The following is a 14,308-nucleotide window of genomic DNA, read 5'->3' on the forward strand; positions in this document are numbered from 1 at the left end:
ACCACCCACTGGGTTGACAGCAATGACCTCTAACCTCTGCCATGACCAGAGAACATCGTTTTCAAATAGGTCAAGCAGCATAGGTTAGGTACCAGCAGAAACATGTCTGACAACATTTCCAGCGTCATCTGACTAATCTCCATCTAGTGAGTTTGACAGCCGGGTTCACTCCCAATGAATACTACAATCAATAAACAAAAACAGGGGAGGAAACTAGGATAGCTGGAAGGAAGCATTCTGCCATCCATTCACCTAGCTAGCACACTATGTTCACAGCTTATGTTGCATGTTCTGAATTGAAATATGATGCCAGACACCTCAATAGGGCTTTTATAATGCTAACATACGTTCATACCAGACCTGCAGGCAGACCTCATCCTGCCTCCTGGACCTCTGCCAGCTTATAAGAGCTGTATAATGCAGCCGCAATGCCTTGCCAGCCAGAACCTTGAGACTAGTTAGAAGAATTGACATATTAAAACAGAGCTCGTCTTTGAGGGAATCCTGTGGGCCCTGGTCAAAAGTAGCGCACTATATAGTGAATAGGTGCCATTTCCGAGGCAGCCAAAGTCCTATATTTATACAACTCATTAAGTTGCTCTTGTTGGCACTGGCTGGCTACAAGACAAAACTCAAATGCTGTTTATTCTTTTTATGAGTGGATTTACACACTTACAGGTCTGCAGTAAGACAGGAGGACTGACAGTGTATGTGTGGTAAAAGCTGGGCTGAGCTCAGTGTGAGAAATGTTTTTGAAGAGGAAGTGGGGTATATTCCAAGGTCAGTGTGTTCAAGTAAAAGCAGGTTTTATGCCTCTTGCCCAATCCAAGTCATACTGTCATAGTTCGAATGTAAAAAGGGATATGTTCTGTTGGGATATTGCAAGCTTCAGTAATTCCCCAAACTAATCTTCTTACTGGGGACCCATATGCAACGACTGTAGTATGTGCCGGCCTAAATACTGTAATGAACTATTTGTAACTTTGAGCTGAAGCAGACTAGTTTTTCTGAGAAACGTCCATGTGTGATATCTCCACATCTACTGAAAGCCCTCAGAAAGAGAGAGCTGCAGGACGTTGGAAACACATCAGAAAATGTATTGTGGCAGCAAATCAATTAGACAAAGCTTTTATTCAGCCCTCTAACCCAACGTTGTGACTGAAAACGGAACAAACACATTGTGTTGATGTTAGTGCAGTACTGAGATTAAAGACATTGAAAAATTGTAGCGCAATACGCTCCGTAAACTTGTCTGTTATTTAGGAAGCAACTTGTTTGTTAGAACGTTTCAGTACTGATGCTCTTAACATTAGGTCCACGTGCGGTCCTTGAGAATGAGCTCCAATTGCGTTTTCCTAGCTCCTTCAACACATTCTCGTCTCAGAGTGGGGGAGAAAAGACGACAACCTGGACAAGCCAGAGAGACAAAGGAAGAGAGGGGGTTGAATCCCTGAGTTCTAGCAACGACCTTAACTCTCTTCATCCAATCAGATTGGAGAATCACCAACAGCATGCGTTTCAATGTGTAGATACTAGGGGGGCGGGGGAAGGGGGTTGTCCAGTTGCTATGGTAACAGTGGTGTTAGAACCCGTCAGACACAAGAGCTTTACAGCCATCCTTTACATCAATAAGAGGTTGAGCAGAGCCGAGCTAAACATGGCCATTACAGCACGTTAGCTACACAATGTTCCCTTCCCTTAGACCACCATATCCAATTCAGTGGGAGACTTCTCAGAAGCGTGGGATAAATTGAGGACATACAGTGTGTGGATTGGGCCCAAGCTGTGGTAATTTACCTGATTAGAGGGAGGGTGAAGCTGCATGTAGTCGAAGATAGACAAAAGCGAAAAGTCTCAAAGCATAAATAACAAGTGTATGTGTGTGTGTCTGTCATAATAATGCTATCTGGCCGTGCATCTTCCAAAAGAGGCCAAGGCACACACGGAACATGCTTTTGCAGTTAACAGAGACATTGGACATATTTTGTTCAGAGCCAGGCAATAGGAACAAGCAACAGCTCTACTCTCTCCAGCACAGCAGAGGCCTGGAGGCCAGATCGTCACGGTGACATTGAAAGCCTCCTCGGTCTTAGATATGAAGAGCTGATGTTGTTCTCCATACTGCCTACTAAGATTAAACAGAGTGGCTCAAACTGAAACTACATTTTGGTTGGCCTTTTATAACAATAGTAAATTGTTGATCAGAAGAGGTCTTTGTATGTTTGTTCCTTATCTAGAAAGAAACAATTTGCCTTTATACTGACCTGAGCTAGACCAACTTAAGTTAGTAAAAATGTATATGTCAAAAACCCGGGGTTGTATTCATTAGTGCACACTGTAGCACTGTCATCAGTGTAAACACCGTCATCAGTGTTTAACCTCCACCTCAGGCCTATCTGGAACACTCAATAGTGACAAAGCGCAGTCAGAGTTCAAAGTTCAGCAGCCCTGAGAAGATTCAGTCCATTAAGTGCTCTTCTCCCACATACAAGAACAACCCATAAAACCCCAGGAGGCCTGGATTGGTTAGGCCAAACCCCAGAAGGACTGGATTGGTTAGGCCTTGCTCAGTCACACTCCCAGGGTAGGATTCAAAGGTCAAACAGAGTATTAGTTAAAAACAGAGCCAGGAATAAGTCCTCCTCTACATGCATCTGAGAAGGATGGTCCTTTAAAAACCCATGACATACGTAAACCACCGTTTAAGTGCAGAGTGTTGTGAGCTTGTCATTTGTTGAACAGGCAGTGGAGGTGTGAAAACTCCTAAATCAAATAAAATTGGAAAATATGTTTAAGCGACTGATACAGATGTCATCACGAGTGTAGTGAAATGTTTATGTTCCTAGCTCTAACAGTGCAGTGATACCTAACAATACACACATATCAGAACGAGAAATGTCAGAGTCCGGTAATATAAATATATACTGAACAAAAATATAAAAAACACAACACATACAGTGTTGCTCCCATGTTTCATGAACTACAATAAAAGAGCACAGGAATTTTCCAAAGCACACAAAAATATTATTTCTCTCAAATTGTATGCACAAATTTGTTTACATCCCTGTTAGTGCGCATTTCTCCATTGCCAAAATAATCCATCCACCTGACAGGTGTGGCATTACAAGAAGCATGATCATTACACAATTGCACCCTTTGCAGGGAACAATAAAAGGTCACGAAAAATGTGCAGTTGTGTCACACAACACAATGGTCACAGAAGTCTCAAGTTGATGGAGTGTGCAATTGGCATGCTGACTGCAGGAATGTCCACCAGAGCTGTTGCCAGAGAATTGAATGTCAATTTCTCAACTAACTTCATTTTAGAGAATTTGGCGGTACGTCCAACTGGTCTCAAGCGCAGACTATGTGTAACCACACCAGCCCAGGACCTCCACATCCGTCTGAGACCAGCCACCTTGACCGCTGATGAAACTGTGGGTTTGCACAATCTAAGAATTTCTGCCCAAACTGTCAGAAAACGTATCAGGGAAGCTCATCTGCGTGCTTGTCATCCTCACCAGGGTCTTGGCCTGACTGCAGTTCAGAGACGAAACCAACTTCATTGAAGGTGAGCATTTGCCCACTGGCACTCAGGAGAAGTGTGCTTTTACAGATGAATCCCGGTTTCAACTGTACTTTGCAGATGGCAGACCGCGTGTATGGCATTGTGTGGGCGAGCGGTTAGCCAATCTCAACGTTGTGAACAGAGTGCGCCATGGTGGTGGTGGGGTTATGGTATGGACATGCATTAGCTACAGACAAACACAAATGCATTTTATCGATGGCAATTTGAATGCACAGAGATACCATAACGAGATCCTGAGGCCCACTGTCATACCAATCATCAGCCGCCATCACTTCATGTTTCAGGGTGATCATGCACAGGCCCATGTCGCAAGAATCTGTACAGAATTCATGGAAGCTGAAAACATCCCAGTTCTTCCAGAGCCTGCATACTCAGACATGTCACCCATTGAGCATGTTTAGGTTGCTCTGGATCGACATGTACGACAGTGTGTTCCAGTTCCCGCCAATATCCAGTAACTTCGCACAGCCATTGAAGAGGAATGGGACAACATTCCACAATCAACAGCCAGATCAACTCTATGTGAAGGAGATGTGTCGTGCTGCATAAGGCAAATTGTGGTCACACCAGATACCGACTGGTTTTCTGATCCACGCCCCTCTCTGGGGTATCTGTATTCCCAATCATTTGAAATCCATAGATTAGGGCCTAATGCATTTATTTAAATTGACAGATTTCCTTAAATTAACTGTAACTCAGTAAAATCTTTGAAATTGTTGCATGTGGCATTGATATTTTTGGTCAGAGTATATGATGGTGTGTATAGACATTATATTAATAGAAACTGTGTGTACAACAGTAGTTATATAGGATGAGCCTTGACTTGGTTACAGTATATACATATGAAGTGAGTAAAACACTATGTAAACATTAAAGTGACCAGCATTTAATGACTATTGACACAGGTCATTACACCTGTCCTCTCTCTGCAAATGAATGAGGCTCATGGAACTGACTGGTGAATACACAGCTGTGGATAAGGTAGAGGAAGGGGTTGTTGCTTCTTTTACCATTTTGGTTCTCAACCAAAGAGTAATCAGATGTGAAAGCATTGACCTAAGGCGTGAGAGAATGACGCCCACTCCTTGGTTTCCGGTAAGATCGGAGGCATAGTTGAGGATAGCCTAGTTCTCGTGCTATTTATAAACATACTTTTGTGAATCCAGGTGAGAGTCAAGTCTGGTATAACGTTACTGCATTAGTTTGTCAATTAAAACACTATTTTCATTGGTAAATTGGTTGACTCAAGACTGCCATGTGTTCTTATATAATAACATACACCCTTTCAAAGTACAGGAAAAACTTGAATAATGTTTGCACTGTTTGCCTGACTTACTACTAAAGATCTATTGACATTTTGTCTGGTTGTGTTTAGCTCTATGGCCTTGATAGGTTGGGGATAAAAACATGTGTAGTTCCGCTTATATAACCAAAGCACATAACAGAGGAGTGAGTACAGTAGAAGGGGAGAAACACTGCCCTACTTTCTTCCACACTGATCTAGCAGCAGCAGCACTAGAGAGAAGAGAACAGGGAGGGAGCGAGGGGCCTCCGAGTGTAGGAGTGCCGAGCATGCACGTGGTGAAAGGGGCGGTCCCCGTTGCAGATGAGGCGTGGTCAACTTGGACACGTCACCAGCAACAAGCAAAAAAACATTAAGCGATTAGCGTGCTAGCCGAAGGTTTCTTTACTAGGAATGTTCTATCTAGCCTACATTTCAGTTTAAAAAGTGGCATGTACGAAATCACATACATGTAAAGGTGTATTCATACAGCCATTTTAGGAATTCAAAAGATTGAGCGCCACAGGAGCCGAGAGGGAAACCTGAATCTGTCATATGATCCCCTGATATGTCAGGTCAGATGTAAAACGTCTTCAGCACTCGCGTCGCCACCGCCCTTTACTGAGATGAGTTGTTTTTTAATGTAAAATAATGAAGAAGGTTACTATACGACTTTAAAAGTGGTCGCTAAATGTTAAGCTTACATGGTTTTGCCGAAAGATCATAGTTGGAAACATATAAATAAACACGATTGTTTCAAGATTTGATAGGCGTCGATCGACGAGTTTGTAATGCAGTAGATTTCACATGGCTACATTGTGTCCTGTCACACATCCAAATTATATATTTGTAGCCAACTTCTTTGCACAAGGATCCAATCTGAAATAGGCTACTTTTTGAAATCACACCTCCAATTGCTCAAGACATTTAACTCTGTAAAGCCAACTAGATAGTTGAGACAAGGACGTCTGATTAGTCACGACCCCCAACGCAAACAAAGGCAATACAAATCAACTGTGCACTTAATCTTACATTATGAACCAAATGTTTAATTATGAAGGGAAAAAATGACTGAGGTTAAATGCATGCAGATTCCTTTCCCAGTAGAAAGATCTTATAGATTTGACACATCTAAATAACTATTTACTTTGATCCTTTCAAATCCTAACGTTGAAAGTATCTAAAAAAAACAAACGATAATTGATTGTAACCTTTACATACCACGTGCCTTCTGTTGTTGCTGGGCTTGCAATTCCAAAAACTTGGCTGCTTCTAAAAGCGTCTCGATGCTCATTTCTTCTACGTATTGGAAACAAAATGTTACAAGCAAAAATTAAGCGAATGTTACAGGCTATGCACTTTATTTTTCAATGTAAGGATCCAGTATTTCAGTCAGCAAAATTGAAGAAAAAGGTAATCGGATACCCCTCGTAGAAACTCTTCCACATACGTAGAGGAGTTGCAACAAGATGGCGCTGAGTATAGTAGGTAACAAATCAGGGCCAAAAGCATACCATTTAAGACCGCCCACACATGTATTCCCTCCCATACACTAAAATAACAAATAAAACACGACATAGATCATTGAAATGAACTGACATACTGGGATTGAATTTCATAATGCTACAACACAAACTACACGTTTTCTCATGGGTTCCTAATCCACGATTTGTCTGTGTCCGTTCACGACAACACGTTTATATATTATTAACATATCATTGCCTAATAGCTAATCACCAGCCGAGAACAACAAAGTATTGAGCTTGCACACATGGGCAAACTAGTGGAGTAGCCATCATTCTCATATTATGATTCGGTCTCTGGGTCAGTGGCCTTAGCAACCAGCCATCATTGACCGAGGTAGTTTGTGTGTATGCATTGATATGCAGGCTACGTGTGCCTTTTAAAAAATGTATGTAGTTCTGTCCTTGAGCTGTTCTAGTCTAATCATGTTCTGTAATGTTTCATGTTTTGTGTGGACCCCAGGAAGAGTAATGGGGATCCTAATAAAATACCAAATATTTACCACCATACATGTATTAGTCATCACAAATGTCTGTTTAAAGTAATGTAAAGGGAAACATGTCATTTATCGACCGTGTTGAAAACATTTGCTGTAGTTGCCATCATAAAGGTACAAGTAATCATACAAAGGGCATGGTGGAATGTTTAATTAACAAACAAGGTGGTACTGGGCGGGGCGGCTTTAAACAAGAGCAATTCGAACGTTTGCTATATAAAGAGACAGTACGCTTTTCTCGCCACATGGCCGAGTGTCGACGACCTTGCGACAACTGGCTAGCTGTTCGGTGAGTAGTCATTTTCCTCAGTTTAACTCTGAGCGGTAACTGCTCTTTTAGTTTGTAGATCTCTTGCACTTAGGTAATTAACAATCATGTATCTTAATGCTTGTTTGTGGGTTTTACTGGATTGATAGCTATTTTCAACTGTTTTCCAAGACCACGGGTACCATAAATCCAAACCAATCATTTAAAAGTAGCACCTCTTGTGAATGGAAGCAATCATGATGTATCAAAAATCTAGACTATCTATTACAAGCCTGTTGTAATCAGCACACTGTTCTATTTTTCACACTGACCTCACATGATTCTCACACACAGGAACTGATCAAGTCAAAGTCCTGCTGTGTATGCAGTGGTGACCCCTCATTCAGGGCAGGTCACCTGTTTTGAGCCCCACATTTGTAGTATAAAAAATAAAATATATGTATGTAACTGATGTGAAATTGAGCCCAGGTAGGGGTGAGGAGAGGTACAGAGGCTATACTGTTACATATACACACCACATTTTTGGGGGCTTGCCTGTTTTGCATGTTATTTTGGCATTAATACATGTCACATCAGTTTGCAAACAATGTAAAAAAAAAATATATTGTTAATGAAGCTGCATACACGTTTTTTTTTAGTAAGGCAGCTCCAAAATGCAGGTGTTTCAGCCTAGCTCAGTGCTTTCTGTGGTGGTGGGGCAGCCAGCAGAAAATGGGAGCATTGCACCGTGATTGGCTCAGTGTTCTGTCACTCATGGGGACAGTACTTCATCACCAAGTTTAAGTCCTTAGTAAGGGTAGACATCCAAAAGTTCAGCCCTTTGTGTCCTGCCATATAATTATATTACAAGTGCCATTCCAAGAAGGCTCAATGTCATTGGCCACAGATAAAATGACGTCAAATCAAGTTATGTACAGCAGCTTTGATTGGACTGATCATGTCAACATCTTACTTACAAAGTCTTAGCTAGCAATCATCATGAATCAAGTCGACAATCTACTGGCAAATCCTTTTAATCCTTGTCATATGAGGAGAAATTATAGATAAAACGTATCTGTGCTCATCGGTCATAAAGATTACACAACAAATTGGAAATCGCAAATTCAACAATCAGTAGTCTGGAAGGAATCAGTGGCTAACTGCAAGCATTGTAAAGCAACCACTAATGTGAGCCTGCTATTCAATGGAGTGCCCCCCCCCCCAAGTTCCCACAATATAGCCAGAGATTGCCAGACTGATGAAAGTTAAGCAAAATTTGCCCACAAAAGACCACTGAGTCCAAAAATGACCTGTATGCTGTTGCATAAATTATGTAATCTGCAAGGGAGATATGTATACTGTAGCTAAGAAAGTAATACTAAGTGTATGTTGTGTAGTAAACTGTTAGTAGCCCATGTGCCTCAGACAATTATTAGGCTATTTTCACCAATGCGGTATTGTAAACATCGTTCGTGGCCGGTGTGTGCTTGCCAACTTTTTTTGTACAGCTTTTACAGTGCTACTGATAGTAGTGGGGGTGCGCAACTTCAGCACACAACATAATAAAATTGCTATTTGACATGTCAAATGAAAAGCTTATTTAACACATCAAATATTGTTAAGACGTATCTTTTTTGAACGCCGTTTGGGTCTTGCATGTCAATGTGCCTCACCCTAAATTGTCTATTTTCACCTCTTAATTTCACCTACTGTTCCAACCTGTTTTAGAGAAATGTAATCATCAAATATTGTAAGAGCTTTCATTGTTTATATGCCCCCTTTATTTATCTTACGGTTCTGACTTGTTGTACAGGGAGTACACTGTAAGAACGGCCCATGTTCTGAATTCTGTCGCTGTGCTGAACAAATAGTTATGACTATGTCCGTCGTCGCTCGCTCATTGTCTTAATCAAAATTACAGATGGCCTCTTATCCGCTTGTCGTTCCCTTATGCCATAGTTTGTACATCTCAATTGTCAGTAGAAACCACATTTGTTTAAGCAAGTCAGCCATGTTTTTTTTTTAAAGGCAGTAAATGAGGCTGAATGAATTGTTTCTCTGCCAGACAAGGCTCCGCTGAAAGTCAGGTGTAGCAGTGGTAAGGTTGGGACAGCTTTATGGAGGCCCTAACAGTTTGTGGGCACTGTTTGTCACCATTATAGTGCAATTACTGTATTGTTTAGTGGCTTTGCTGGCATGCATCCCAAGTGACCCCACCACCAAGATGCTAAAATCGCCACTGAGTGTGTGTCCTAAGAACACACAGCAATGAGCAGGAAGTCAATATTGTTTTATTTTTAAAGCACCACTATGTGATAGTGACACGGTTGCACTCACAGAGCTGTGAACTCAAACATACATATACACTCACACTGTCTTTACAGCTGCACCATCCGAGCACATCCTGACTGGTGTTATCCTGTCTGGTATGGCAACTGACCTACAGATGGTGGTGCGGACGGGCCAGCACCTCACTGGGGGCAAGCTCCCAGCCACCTAGGACGTACATGCCAGGCGGTGTCTAAGAAAGGCCAGAAAAATTGCCAAGGACTCCAGCTACATGGACTGTTTTCCATGTTCACATCCGGCAGGCGGTGCTTCAAGGCTCAGACCAACAGACTCCTAAACAGCTTCTATCCCCTGGCCATAAGACTGGTAAATGGCTAACTACTGCTCTCCCTCAGGTGATCCACAGTTCTCTCTCTACCAACTGACAAGATGCTGCTGCTATAATGTTTACATTTATTACTACCATAACGCTGCTGTTCATTGACTTAGATATTATTACTATCACTGCATTGTTGGGAATGAGCTCTCAAGGTAAGAATTTCATGGTAGTGTTTTACACCCATGGTATCCTGTGCACGTGGCAAATGAACTTTGGGTCCACTGCTGGACCACTTTTCCTGGTATTCACCACTAAATCCCTGCTCAGGAAGTTTGTGTTTGGCTGCAACCTCATGTGACAATTGCACGTACAGGCACACGAAAGACTGGGCATCCTGCATTTGGTTTAGTTTTAGCTAAAGTGTGTGTGTATGCAAAGATCATTCATTACCGACTCAAGTCAATACGACCATCTAATTTGGCTGGCATCACTTTCTAATTGTGATACTAAGACAGGCCACATAGGTGGCTACCCAAAATGTGCAGCTATGGACTGCCCTCTTGTGGCTGCTTATGGAAAACGCATCCTAGACAAATGTCTGGGATAGACTACCTGTGTGTAAAACACTGACTGAACATGGAAATACACAAATAACATGGTACTAAAACATACAATTACCAAACTTGATTTAACTAAAATGTCTAGTCATTACAACCTTGACAAGGAGACTTGCAGTGAAACTGTACTGGACCTGCAAATAAGTATTTCACATTCACTATATTTTACACAAACACTGGACACGACAGAACAATACCGGTAAGTTATGTTCTCAAAGTCCCTGCCTGTTTGTCTATTTTCTCGCTTAATGAATTCGACCCAGTACTACAGGCCAACTATGTTCCATTATGTCCCCAGTGGCTTGGCCACCACTAGCAGAGTGTTCTTCAGGTAGGTACACAGTTGGTTCATCATGTCCTTGTTTTGGCCTTCCACCCAGTGGATCTCCACAGCAACGTCCTGCTGCTCAGTCTTCACGTTCACCAAGCACTTGAACAGGAAGTGTTGTACAACGCTGGGGCTCTGTGGCTGCATCACTTCCTGTCCAGTGGCACTGACTTCCTCTTCCTGTGTTTCGGTAGGTACTTCCTGTGGGGTGGTGTTCTGTGTCGTGGTGAGTAGTGCCATCTGTGCCAATGTGATATTGGGTGTTGTAGAGGTACAAGACTCCATGACGACATCCTCCTGTTCCGCTGTTCTCTATTGGGACACAGCTGACCCCCTGAGAGTTGGCGCCATCTGCCCTGTTGGTCCCGGACTGTGGAACACTGCCTGGGAAGTGTGTAAATCTGAGTGTGAGCTATATGGGATGTGTGGAGTGCTGCTGGCTCTGTGGGTGCTGGGCTGAGGAAAGAGTGGTGGAAGTACCACTGGGGGGGGGCGCTCTGGGCAGCTCTGAGGTGTGGGCCTTGGTCTCTGTGGATCCAGGTGTTCTCCACAGCCGTCAGGAACAGACTCTGCTCCTTCCTCCCACAAGGGACACGCTTGTGTAGCACCTGCAGAACACAGATGACACAGTTGCTGTGCATTTTGAGTCTACAATCTATATACCTCTGTTGGAGAAATTGGGTTAGGGTGTGTGTTTGCAGAAAAAGTATGTCCATGAATGAGTTGTGTACATGTAAATGCTTAGAGTTGTCTGTGTGTGGTGTGTGTGTGTGGTGCTTGCGGTATGTGTTCCTTACAGTATGAGTGTGTGTTGCTTGGGGAGTGTTTGATTGCTGTATGTGTCAGGGGTTTTTTCTGCACAGAAAAGTATTGGGCGGGCCACCTAAGTGTTTTTTCAGGTCGACTAAGTCCAAACAGTAATACAAAAGTGTTTGAACAATTCTTTTTTTGGGGGGATGGAAAATCATTTTTCAGCGTAAATATAAAACGACAAGGGACATATACAACAAATATAAGATCAACATTGAAAACTAACAATAAAAGCTAGTCAGGGAGAATCTAAAACTCAATATGACATTTCCTTAATGTTTGCGCATGAGAACAAGCTTGTGTGGCCTACTACTTTGTGGCTGAGCCGTTGTTGCTTCTAAACGTTGTCACTTCACAATAACACCACTTACAGTTGACCAGGGCAGAAATCTAACAAACTGACATCCTGTAAATGTTTGTCTATGGAGATTGCATGGCTGTGCCCTCGATTTTATGCAACTGGTGTGGCTGAAATAGCTGAATCCACTCATTTGAAGGTATATATATATATATATATATATATAGTGCATTAACCCAACAAAATGTGAAAAAAAAGCCAAAGATTATAGATTATATGTATACACAACTGAAATATTTTATTAAAGTAAGTAACTGATGGTTAATAAGCAGTAATGGGCCGTCACTACCATTATGGGACTTTTATTCTGTGTTATAGCATTCAACCCACAATGCATTTAATGTAATTGAAACCAAAACTTAAATGTGACATTTTTTTGTAACTGAAACCGACCTCAGAAAGCACTAAGCCAGGGCAAAATGCATAGAATTACAGGAAATTCATTTTAAAACCGCAAAATTCTCTCAGCTCCATGGCAAAATGTGTATTGAACTGCAGGAAATTAGCTTTAAAAACCAGCTGCATTTGCTCTCTGCCAAGATTGGTGCCTTAAATTCTTGCCCGCAGGTCTGGATGGGCCGACCACGACTACCACCTAAGCCCCTTTTTTAATCCAGAAACAACCCTGTGTGTGTTTACCTTTAGGTCACTGTGTCTTCTCCAGCCAGGCAGTGATGGCCTCCACAGGCCTGGGGTTGGAGGGACAGCCTGTAGAGGAGGCCTGGGACTGCAGCAGCATGAAGGACAGTGGCTTACTAGACTTCTCCAGTTTCCTCTTCTTACTGTGGGGAGACTGCGGTGAGGGAGATGGAAATAATTAAATATCCATTGACAGTATGTGGGATTTACCGAGGTACCATTGTCATTCTTCTCTATTAAAAACTTCTGGTGACGATGTAGTCACATACTTCAATGAATGTAAAACACTTATTTGGAAAATGTGAATCCAAGATGACCGTGTGGAGACTGCTGGTAAATGCACAATATCAATACCCACACAGTATGTTGTTCAGACAGGCATGTTAGTCATAAACAAGTACACTGGGACAGCATTCCTGAAGGTGCTAAAAGACAAGTTTGTCCCAGTTCCACACTCATACTGCACATGTCATCATACACCTGAGGCACTCAAGTTCACTCTGACCAAACAAGGTTAGACATTGACCACGTGAGCTGGTAAAGTCTCACTGTCCTAGTCACCATGGAAACCCCTCTGGACGGCTGGGGTATGATGAGGATAGAAACAGATGGAGAGGACGTAAAATACTTTAGCTCACTCATTCTGTGTGACAATGAGTGAATGAAAGGGGGCTTGATGGAGAGCCAGAGGAAGTGAAGAGATAGTCTTGGATTCCTGGAACCATTATGATGACTCCTGTCTGTTTAGACCAGCTCACGCCACGGATGAGTCACGACCTGCATACCTCTCTCTCTCTCTGTCCTTCCCGTGACTCTGCTGTTTTTCATCCGCAGCTCATCTTAGTGTAAATGCAATATCAAAACACACCACAAGGGGGAGCTCCTTCCATGTGATTTAGTACTACCCCCCTGCAATGACATTGGCCCTGCCTCAGAGCTGCTATTGGTGCCATGCTAATATGGTGGAAGCATTCCTTATCTAAGCAAGTCCACACACAATGATGCCACAGGGCTCTACCTTATACAAACAGTGCTATAGGTCAACATGTCCATAACATTTTATTTAAATGCACCCAATTGCCAGATCGGGTCTACAATGAAACAATGACATTGTAATCAGTCAGACAATACAGCGAACTGACCTGCACGGAATGGAGGACTGGATTACGACCTTCAGACTGGTCCTAGATCAGTTCTCTTATCCTGTGAGATAATGTAATTTGTGTGGTGGTATACTTTAATGAAGACAGCAATGTTTAATTCATGTATTCTCTTTCCATAGAAAAAAGGTAGCAGACTGGTCAATAGGAGAAAAAATGGAATGTGTCTAGACTAGACTCAGAATTGGGTTCAAATACAATTTTTTTATAATTTAGTTGGGCTCTATTAAGATTGCATGGCTCAAAGGAACCAATAGAACAATCGCAAAACTACAAGCTCCCCCGCCCATCTGGCACTCCAGGAAAGCTAAAGCAAACAAAAGATTTCAAATAGTGTTTGAACCCAGGTCTGTCTAGTGAGTCTATACCAGCCAGGCCTTGTTATAGCTGCTTCATGTGTTTCTGATTATTTCCCAGCCCTTCTCTCTCTGCTCAGTAAGCCCCTGCAGCTCAAAGGAAGAGGGAAAAATCTATACAATCCATCAAGGATTGCAGCCTGTCTGTACAGCACATCGTTGACATAGATACACACACATCAACGCAGTACACACACTCATATGCACGTACACACAAATTTATACACAAAGAGATAAACATGCACACACAGGAAAACACTTACACAAGCAAATAAACAGAAAGCAAAGACAGGA

At 42.4% G+C, this 14,308-nt stretch overlaps 2 protein-coding genes and 1 long non-coding RNA gene across 4 annotated transcripts in view; 1 reads left to right on the plus strand and 2 right to left on the minus strand.

The window, feature by feature from the left end:
• LOC120018220 (max-binding protein MNT-like) overlaps positions 1–6,358 on the minus strand; it is a 30,755-nt gene extending 24,397 nt beyond the window's left edge. The window contains exon 1 of the mRNA XM_038961296.1: positions 6,093–6,358. Coding sequence (XP_038817224.1) covers positions 6,093–6,165 — 73 coding nt within the window. The 5' untranslated portion in view covers positions 6,166–6,358. The remainder of the gene's footprint in view (positions 1–6,092) is intronic.
• Positions 6,359–6,834: 476 nt separating this feature from the next.
• LOC120018222 lies at positions 6,835–12,772 on the plus strand. Of its 2 annotated transcripts, none has more exons than XR_005472192.1 (4): positions 6,835–7,180; positions 9,523–9,822; positions 10,744–11,082; positions 12,505–12,772. It is a non-coding gene; the product is annotated as an uncharacterized LOC120018222 (long non-coding RNA). The 2 variants fall into 2 exon arrangements; XR_005472194.1 differs by having other exon boundaries at positions 10,886–10,917.
• LOC120018221 (RNA N6-adenosine-methyltransferase METTL16-like) overlaps positions 9,335–14,308 on the minus strand; it is a 29,799-nt gene continuing 24,825 nt past the window's right edge. The window contains exons 6-7 of the mRNA XM_038961297.1: positions 12,499–12,652; positions 9,335–11,299 (exon numbers count right to left, since the gene is read on the minus strand). Coding sequence (XP_038817225.1) covers positions 10,838–11,299; positions 12,499–12,652 — 616 coding nt within the window. The 3' untranslated portion in view covers positions 9,335–10,837. The remainder of the gene's footprint in view (positions 11,300–12,498; positions 12,653–14,308) is intronic.

The sequence above is a fragment of the Salvelinus namaycush genome, chromosome 23, assembly GCF_016432855.1.
Source record: "Salvelinus namaycush isolate Seneca chromosome 23, SaNama_1.0, whole genome shotgun sequence".
NCBI lineage: Eukaryota > Metazoa > Chordata > Actinopteri > Salmoniformes > Salmonidae > Salvelinus > Salvelinus namaycush.